The sequence below is a fragment of the Macrobrachium rosenbergii genome, chromosome 4 (genome assembly GCF_040412425.1).
Source record: "Macrobrachium rosenbergii isolate ZJJX-2024 chromosome 4, ASM4041242v1, whole genome shotgun sequence".
In the NCBI taxonomy this organism is placed as follows: domain Eukaryota; kingdom Metazoa; phylum Arthropoda; class Malacostraca; order Decapoda; family Palaemonidae; genus Macrobrachium; species Macrobrachium rosenbergii.
Genome location: NC_089744.1, coordinates 20,651,165 through 20,661,709, shown reverse-complemented (window position 1 = coordinate 20,661,709; position 10,545 = coordinate 20,651,165). Strand labels below are relative to the sequence as shown.

Below are 10,545 nucleotides of genomic sequence, written 5' to 3'. Positions count from 1 at the left end.
TTTCACACCTGGATGTGTGAGGCCCATAGGACTCGCTCAAAGTGAGAGGCAACAATTGAGCAAGGCAAATTTACAATTAGACACTTTCACTGAAAGAGACCTTAAATCCTAATAAGCAAACTATTACATGCAAGTACGCACAAATCTGGATAATTCACATTAAGGGATTGGGCAGTAGAACTATAAGCTCGGATTAAAGTTTATTGATGAAAGATACAAACAATTGCTACAGTTCAACAACCACAGGCTTGTACATCTCTTACTTAAAGCTACAATTTCTAAAATCAGAATATATTTTACACGTGACATGACACTTGTCATAAACAGTAAACCACAAACAAGTTTATATGAATCAAGCATTAGCTCCAAATTACAGGTCCAAAGCTCTGAAAGCAAAGGTGGCTGTATGTAGCTAGAAATGTTTAATAATTCCAGTTAAGTACTGTATCATGAACTTAACTATTTATACCTCACACTATTAACAGCATTTCATCTAGTATCACAGTTCCTAATACAAAAACACATAATATAGCTTGCTTAGACAAATTAGCATCAAACAAACATGACCACATAATCTGGTCAGACTTTATAAAATCAACTGACAGTCAAATCTAGAAATAAATAAAAACAGATAACCCATCAAGCAATCTAATCAAAATCCAATATCATACATCCCAATTTTGTGTGAAGTTACTTCCAAGAGAATATTACTTCTACCCTTAGGTGGAATGTTCAAGGTTTTTTACAAGATGAAAAATATTAATTTCAGTGGAAAATACCATGTTAAAATATAGTTTAACAAAATTAATACCAAATGACTATGTTCATTAAATTAGCCCAATTTAAAAATCCCTCTAACCACACTGAGTAAAAATGGCTGGCTTGAAGTTTTTTATAAAAAATATAACTAAGGTCAAATGTGATGAAACCTCAAGATAGTAACATCCAAATTTTGCTAAAATAATTGATCGCTTTACTTACCTACAAGTCTAAAAGATTAAAATTTTGTTTCTGCAACTTTTTATACATTAAATCTTTTGATTCATCCAGAAAACAAATGTAGTGCAGCAAAAAGTTTATAGCTACCTAAGACATAAAAATATAAAAAAACATTTGTGCATAAAGAACACAACTTCTGTTCCCTTTACAAGCCAACATACATATACAGGCAGTCCCTGGGTTACGACAGGTACGGCTTACAATGTTCTGAGGTTACGACACTTTTCAAATATATTCATCAGAAATTATTTCCCGGTTTACAACGCATGTTGTAGGGTTACGACGCTGATCCGACGAAAGAAATATGGCTCCAAAATGGCTGAATAATCAAAATTTGTTGTTTTTTTTTTTTTATGAAAAACTAAATAAAAGTGCAGTTTACATTTTTTTCAATACACCCAAAGCATTAAAAGTAAGGTTTTCTTAGGATTTTTTGACGATTTTTCGGCTTATGATGCGGCGTAGGAACAGAACCCCCTTTGTAAACCAGGGACTTCCTGTATAATATTTACCATCATAATTACATCAAAATTTTTTTTTTTTTTAAATCTTAAAAAAATAAAATTCATTCTGCACTTTGGGGAGAACTTTCTATTCTGGTGCCACAATAAAGTTTTTTCACATTGTGTGTACTCATTACAGTGCTAATTCAATCAATAAATTTTGAACTTAACAATGCATGTCAAAATCAACTGCTAATAGGCTACATTTTCAATTGTTCTTGACTAGTATAAACCAACTGGGATCTACAATTTATGAAGAAATTTACACATTCAAGCAGTTTGCTAATGTTTTACAGTTTTATAAAAATTAACTTAAAAATACTCTGCCAATCCCATCATGTAAGAAGTATGAAGTCACTTTGATTACAAGAAAATTATACTTAATAACATGTGAACATCTCTAGTCTAGTCACATGATCAATGTTTTCTGAGTCCAAACTATCTCCTAAATTCCTTTATGAAAAGTTCTTTAAACCACAGTCGTATTACCCTTTTGCAGTAATGGAATTATCATTAGAAAAATGTTGCAAACCCATTATTATATTTCACCCAGAATTTAAGACTTGCTATGACTTATAAATGATCAAATAACTGTAGCAACTATCTATTATCTTTTACAGTTCACCTGGGCTACACCTGCACTACTCAAGACTGCTGTAACAATTCGGCCTTCTTCTGATGGCCATCTGCTGTTTACTTACAGTTAGATGGATCAAGAAACTAAATTAATTCAATCTCAAATATTTCTTGATATTTTATGACAGAAGTAGTTACTGTTCATTTGGAATGAAAAGCTAAAAAATGCGTAATAACTTCCTTACAGGTCTAGACAGAGAGAGAGAATATCATTTGAGTACCATTACAGATATCTTGAAGAAAATTTTTCATTGTTACAAAAATTTTTCATATCACACTGGAGAAAGTAAGCATGAAATAAGCTGCAGGGAACTGACCAGTGATTCTGACATGCATAAACGTAAATCTCCCATCTCCTGAGTGATTTGCCATTCCTTCATTTCTAATAAATTACCAGCTAGAAATAAAATTAAATATGAAATCAAATAACATTCCAAAAATACCTGAACACATTACCTATGTTATATCTCATGAAATACACTGATGAATGCAAAATGCAATGTGAAGAATAATTATAAAAATATTAAACTTGCCATCTGAATGTGCATGTAATTACCTGGTGCCAGATGTAGGACCTTAGAATACCATATGACAAAGTTTTTCTATTTCACATTCAAGAAGTCAAGACCCAGTGATTTTAAAAAATGATGTAAACCAAGTCAGACTGTCTTTCCATTATAAGAAAAGTTGCCATTTACCCATAGTCTAGCTCACAGTATTACCAAATAATGTTTCTGAGCTTGATCAGTGCAGCAACAGCCTTGAAAGAGGGAGAACGTTTTACTCCGTCAAAGGCGGTGTGATAATAGGGGTGGCCAACCGAGATATGCCGTCGGTGATGCTTAACAGATTAAATAAAACTTTTAAAGATAATTTTGACCTCTTTAAATCTATGATACCATACTTGAACTGATTTATATATTAAAGGCAGCTCCCACATATAAATTTATCATCATTGCCTCCAACGTGCACGAGGCAGAGCCTCTGCTAAATTCTGCCACTCATATTTTTCATGAACTTTTGTCTTCCTCATCTTCTGCCTGGGTCCAGCCTCCACCTGGGCCAGCTTATAGTAACTTGATTTGGGCCCCAAGCTCAGGGTAAAAGTATTTGTTGCCTCATAGGATGACATTTCTCTGGGTAAAGGGTAGATCCAATAAAAAATTGTGGCCTTGCACCAAAAATCATTAACAGCCAATGAACTCTCCTTGGATTTTGTCACTTCAACTGATGCGCAGATTGTAACAAATTTGCCAGGTATACAAACCAGAGCCTATTATGGAGGAGGAGTATTCCTCATGGCAAGCTAGAATTAGTCGTCGAAACTTGGTAACAAGGTAGTTAACAGCTAACTGCTGGGTGAGGGGGGGGTGAGAAAGGAATACCCTCACTAACCTGCAATCACCGAGCCACTTTTTTCTTCAGCATCAGGAACAATGTGAGGTGGTTGATGTGGGTAATATGACAATAGCTTCTGATCTGTATATTTGTGAAAGGAGTAAGGACTACTTGTCCCTACCACATGCCCTTGGAATGTACCTGACTGGCAGTGTGGCAAACTATCCAATCTTTATTTACTTCTCCAACTGTCAAAGGTGAAGGGAAACCAGACTCCCACTTTATCAATACAATGGAGTAACCCATCAAACAATCCTGGAATGCTTGCAGGGCTAGCGGTGCTACTTGCCTTTTGAAATATAGATGTGTAGATAAAATACCTGAGGCAAACAGGCCATTCAGGCATACAACCTAACTCTCCTCTAATGGGTCTGTGAGTAGACATTTTAGAAGGTGGAAAGTTCAGGGGGAACTCCCATGAGGAGGTTCTTGTCATCCCGCAACTCTGCGGGATGCTCTCTAATATCCATGCTAATGGCACAAGCTGGGAGGGAGGATCACTTGGAGCTGATCATTGCCACTTCAGCTACCACTAAAGCCAGTGCAGGGAGATGCCAATGCGGAACAAACTTACTGTGACTCCTGTGACAATAGGTGGACGAAGAGACTACCAAAACTAAGCTAGCTGACACAAAGGATCCGACTTCTCCCAGTTTATCAAAATCCCAAAGGCATCATAATAAGCAGGCATTCTCTGTTCCTTAACAACTGTACCTCTGAGGATGCCAGAATTAACCATTCATCTAGGTAACTACTGGAGAGGGGTCATCTACGGCTTCTTCTTACAGAAGAGGCTAGGAGAACAAGAAAGAGCTCAACAACAATGAGGAGGAACATAGAAAATGCATGCAAATTCTTCCCTAGTCTTGGCCAGGGACTTGCTTTCCCTAGGAGCAGGCAAACTGGTAAATGCTAGGTGTGCCTGATGCCACTTGGAACTCCCATGGCAGAAGGGAAAGAAGTTTGCAACCACAGCAGTCAGAACAACCTCCTCACCTCCTGAGTGAACCTTAGGGAATCCTCTATCAACAAGAAGGGTTCAACAAAGGGAAAGTAGTAACTTTCCCCAGAATCATTTAGTTCATATTAAGTCAAACAATTCTATTCGAACTCTCAAAAGAGAAAAATCCTCAGGTTTACACAATTCCCTAAATCAAAAGTTACTCTCCCTGGTGAGTTCTTTCAGGCTGTGGGCATGAACAGCTGGACTTAGCAGCACCAATAATTAAAAAATATTTATGTAGTTGTAACCAGTCAAAATCATGGTCCACAAACTTTTGAATTATAACAATTTTAGGTTAATTTGTGACCTCTCGAAATCTTGATTTGTATCCTGTAGACTATGATCTGTTGAAACCAAACTAGACACTGCCAATGCACACGTGTTAACGTGCAAGTGAAACTTGTCTTGAACGAACTGGGAGCATCCCGAATGTCTACCATATTGCAAGTGCATGGCTTGTCAAGATCAAGTGAACCCTCTGCTACTATTCCAGGCTTGTAGATGTCAGGAGTTCCAAATGAATCACACCACTAAATGGTTTGCAAACAAAATGTTCTGGAATTTATGGATTCCATACAATAAATAGCACAAATATTCTCTCTGTAACTAGACAACATGGCCCCCACCTGCACCCCAACCAAGAGGGTAACAACGACTACCAAGTGAGCTATGGAGAAGCATTGCATGTCCGCACACATTGCAGTGGCACAATATTAAGTGCCACCAGTACCGGGCAATCACATCCAACCAAAGATAATCTGTTCATGGAACAGAATTCCCAGCTGTGGTTTTCTGTTAAGTGGAACTCCCTGTATGTGGTTAAAACCAAACTAGTAGAGACCAGAGGAGTGGGCATGGCACTATGCTATGAATACAACTCCAGGGTCTGTGGCAAACCACTAGTAGGCTTAGGAGCAGCACAACTTCCTATAAACAGAGCATCCCAGCACCCATGAACACCAATCAGTGAAGGCCTATCAACATGAACCCCATTTGTTTGCACACAGTCTGGGGACTGTGCATACCCAGAGCGAGATGGTAGTGCTGACTCTGCCATGCATACTTCAAGAGAAGCAGGATTTTATGAGTCACAGGCATCATTCTTTCCAAGGAGATGGGACCATCTGCAAACATGATCAACAGATCACTTACATGCAGAGATTGATGATAGCAATGACTCCACCAAAAGAGCTTCGGGAGAAGCAAGAATCCACACTAAACAAGATGGTTACTATACATTCTTCAAATGCATGCTCATGAGGCTGCAGTATATGATCACTGCCACCACAACTTGCTGATGTACCTTAGGTCACAGGTAGCCTGTGCAGGGAATGGAGTTCCCAACCTGCTTATCCATCCGAAGCTCCCTATGTTCGGTGAAAGCCAAACTAGAGATTTGTTAGTTAGTTATAAATGATTTGTTTAACCAGACCTCTGAACTCTTTTAGGTTCTTCTCGGCTGGGAAAAGAAAGGGGGAAAGAGTACATAAAAAAATTAAGAAGTTAACTAAATAAATAAATAATAAAAAAAAAAAAAAAAAGGAATTAGAAAAAAACAATCGAGAAAAAATAGAGGAAAAAAAAAGGGGTGGGAGGAAATTATATTTTACTTATCAATTTAATTTTGTTTAGGAAGAGAATGATATTATTAATTGAAAAGTTATTACCTTCTGCTAGAATATCCTTTATTGATTTATTTTGTAAATAAGTCTTTCTTTCATGATGCCATCTGGGACAGTCAATCAAGATGTTTGATTGTTACTGGGATGTTACATCTTTCACAAGTTATTGGGTTTGTGTGCGGAGTTGACATCAGATGACCATGTGTGAGTCTGGAGTGTCCTATTCTGAGTCTTGTTAAAATAACCTCATTGATTCTTTGCTTTTGGGTAGAAGAATGCCATTTTTTAACTTCATTCTTAATTTGTTTTAGTTTGTTTTGTGGGGGTATATTTGTCCAATCATTTTGCCAATCCCTATAAATTAAGGGTTTAACTGATGCTAGCCAGTCTGATATGGGTGCTTTCATAGTAGTTGGGGGATTGTGCCAGCAGAGTAGGCAGTATTGTATAAACTTGACTCCAAGGTCTGTGTGGACCACAAGTAGACCAGGGTGCAACGTGACTGCAGGCAATGTTCGTACTCCAGAGCACCACACAGTGGAGGCCTGTCACATGTGAACCCTGTCTGTAAGTGTACAGTCCAAGGACCACATACACACAAAGTGAGAGGATAGCACTGACTTTACCATACATGCTTAGGAGAAGCATTGGTGGAGAGCACTCCCCATGTCTGGGAAACAAGGGTCAACCCGATGTAAGAAGCTTACTTGGTGAGATCTGTGTCCGCTCTACATACAGCAAAGTGAACATTCGGAGGGGACAATTACTCTTGCAATGGAACAGCAAAGGTGGGAATCCATCTACATGCAGGGCATGAAGAACCACAAAAACTTGCTCACACCCTTTACATTTTCGTTATGCACACCATTTTTCCCAGATAAAGAAAACAAGTTCCAGCTTAGTAGTCAGCAAGAGAGCAACAAGATATCCTCACTTGATGGCAGCTGAAGAATAGCTGCTCAGTGGTGGCAGGTGAGTGAGGGTATACCCCAACTCCAATAATTACCGTCCTTGCTACCAAGTTTCAACAACCAATTCCGCTTAAAACTGAGGAATGTTCCTCGTATATAAAGGACAGTGGTTTGTATTTACATAGGAACAATTAGATATATAAATATATACAAAGTTAAAAGTATGTGGAGCTGTATGTTCACCACTCATCAGTGTTGCATTAACCAATGAGCAGTCTTGGATCTAACATTCTGGGTTCCAATTATCAGAATTAGGTGAACAGAGTATAGGGAATAATGAACATGGAATACCAAAATAAATATCATATGTTTCTATCATTACATTTAATTACACAAAAGAAGTTCCCACCATCACATCTAAATTACAAAATAAAGTAATACTAGTAATTCTTCGTACAATGAATTTTGGAGTAAGGAAAGTATAAAAATTATTTCCCTTTCTTACTACCTTTCTTTTTTCCACTTCCTCCACCATACTTAGCAGCAAGGTTATCCAGAAAAGAGTCCATCCCTTCCTCTCGGCTTTTGTTTCGTTTCTGAATCAGCGCTTTAAGACTATCCATATCATCACCCAAACCTAGCTCCTTTTTCATTTGCTGTGCTTCCTTTGCCTCTGCTGCAGCCTGAGTAAAATAAGAATACGAAGTTAGTAACCACAGAAGACTACAGCCAATCATCAGGAGCATGTATTTCTCTATCATTCAAACTGGATAAATATTTGTATAAAAAAGACCACTGACTTGCAGAGCAAACATAAGATATATAAAAATATTTAAAAGCATTATTATGAGGCATATTACTTTCAAGTATCATCTATAAATATATGTGGTTTGCAGCGCACTTCCAGTACCACAGAGTTTTTTATTTATCTCTTCACTTTGGTCTCTCCCCAGTTAACTGTTAAGCTCCTACACAAATACCACTCTGGTTTGGAAAATTCCTAAAAATCTTCCTAACAAAAATATGGAAACATTTAATGGCATTTTTTTGCTTAAATTCTTTTGGTTAAGAACCTTCAAGTGTCCCCTGAAAGAAAATAACAGCTTAGGATGACAGGTATCAGCCATCTGACCCACTCCCCACCTTGGAAACTTCTCCAGGCCTCTTCCATCCCCAAAAACCCTTTCTTTGTCTGTTTGAGTGTAAGCAGTGTTACCAACATTTTCCTGAGGCTGCACAGCATTGCCAACCATTGGAGAGTGGTTTTTCAAATTGCTTGAAATTTATGTATCATATCTTTGGGGCCTTAGTCCCTGGTTAGGGTGTGTCAAGTAGTGTCGAGTTCCAGCTAATGCCAATCCAGTTAATTGAAGGATTACTGTATTCACTAAAGTCTACCATCTACAGGATAAGAATGTGAACTGCACAATTACATTCTAACCTAGTACCAGATTGACGGGTTCTTCCTGAATGCCATAAACCAATGGATGACTGTGGCCCCTAAATATTTTGCCTCAAACGTACTGATGACCACCAGGAAATGGCAGGGTATGTTCAGAAGGTCATTCCCCTAGGCAGAGAAATGATCCCTTTGCCTAATGTCAACACTTGAAGGTAAGAGGATATGAATGTGAATTTCACAAAATTTCACAAATACATTCTATCCCAGTACTCGAACTACATGTCCTTTCTGAATGTGACAGACATATGGATGACTTTGCCTTCTAGAGATCTTACCTGAAACGTACCGATGTCCAGTAGGAAGTTTCACGGTACACTCGGTTGATCAGTTCTTTAACTAGAGAAAGGATCCCTTTGCCATCGTTTCTCGGGCAGCTCAAAGCTAACGAACTAGCCATTAGCTTTGGGTTGCAAGACTAGATTATGGGGGTAACACAGAAGTCGCACAGTCTTTGATGCCACAGGACCACTGAAGGAAAACGATCAATCTAACCGATCACCTTCAAATATGCAGAATAAGCAGATCAGAACAGAGCCAAAAACAGGAAACTGAGAGAAGACAGAGTATGATCAATCTTCTTTCAAGGTTGAGAGAGAACTGGAAGTCAAGATCAACCATCCTATCCCTTGACCATTGAAAAAGTGCCATCTCGCTTTTGATTCCTTGTTGGCCGTCATACCAAAAGTACTTCTGTCACAGACCTGACATGTAAGGGCACTAGCACCTTTGGGGACCATGTTAGTACTGTGGTGTCATTATCATACTGAAGGACTGTGAGCAGCAATTACTGCCTACATCTCCCACTTCTCACAGGAGTAACGTAACAGCACGAGGACCAAGGAAAGGGGCTCCATACACCCTTCCTTGACTGAAAATAAGTTTATGGAACTTAAGTCTCCAGATCAATCGATAGATTTATCTGTTCAGACAAGAAACTAAGGTATCTATCAATAATGTGTATGATATCATTCCTTTCTCCCTTTAGCTAGAGAGAGGAAGGGTATGCCACTGAAAGATACATTTGTGTACAAAACAAAATGTTATATCAGTTGGAATACTTCAGTGATGGGTAGCGGCAGGTCAAGACAGTACAAAGTGCGTCTTCCTAGTGACCGCGTATGGTTCCGAAACCAAAGACATTTACACCCAGTGCCTAATATGAGTGATGTGTCCCCTTGCTCTGGCCAAGAAAGATGGCCATCACTTAACCCTTCCAATACCCCTCGTTGTTCATCCCGACTCGCTGAAAGGAGTCAATGTTCCGCTCAAGACAGTGCTACGAGTGTAAAGGAAGGGAGGTGTATAGATATCAAATATGATTATTATTGCATAGTACATATGTTACATACAGTTTATATGCATCCATCACATTTACTTTATTATTGTCTTATAGGAGAATTATGTTTACTTTATAATTTATCCTGCATCAATTCTTATGTTTACTTTATCATTTATCCTGCGTCAATGCTTTAACTGTTATACTTTGTAAGACCACAAGCTTGATTATGCATAGTGGCAAAATTGCAGTTATATGTGACAACATCACTATTATTGTTTCACGCCAAGTGCGATGCATAAGCAGTTCCAATCGAGTGGCCGCTGAAGCGACAAGCGTGACACTTCCTTCCGCTTCCACGTTTTTGTCTATCTGTCTTTAATATATGGGAATATAAAGAATCTACGATTTTAATTCATCACCCTTCGTTCCATTACCTGCATTGACCTATGTGGCAGGGTTACATGCTGTAGATATAAGGCTGAGCCTGGATATGTCTAAGACTGGCCTCCAACCTCCCGTGTACTTTGGAATTAGGAATAGCCTGTTGTAAAAAGCCTGGCAAAGTGGCTGGTAGTTCCTCTGATACTGCCTTCTCTAATGGAGAAAAGACTTCCTGACTCAACACCTGTCTTTTCTCTAGGTTGTTCTGTATGAATTGAAGGTTATGAGATAGTTGAAGAGGCAGTGAATTCCAGAAAGAAATGTAATAACCTTCCAAAAGAACTTTCTGTA

At 38.5% G+C, this 10,545-nt stretch overlaps 1 protein-coding gene across 1 annotated transcript in view; it reads right to left on the bottom strand.

Annotated features, from left to right (window-relative positions):
• Positions 1-1,336: 1,336 nt before the first annotated feature.
• Positions 1,337-10,545, bottom strand: part of LOC136831048 (dnaJ homolog subfamily C member 9) — a 38,160-nt gene continuing 28,951 nt past the window's right edge. The window contains exon 6 of the mRNA XM_067090995.1: positions 1,337-7,755. Within this exon, the coding sequence (XP_066947096.1) occupies positions 7,561-7,755 (195 nt within the window). The 3' untranslated portion in view covers positions 1,337-7,560. The remainder of the gene's footprint in view (positions 7,756-10,545) is intronic.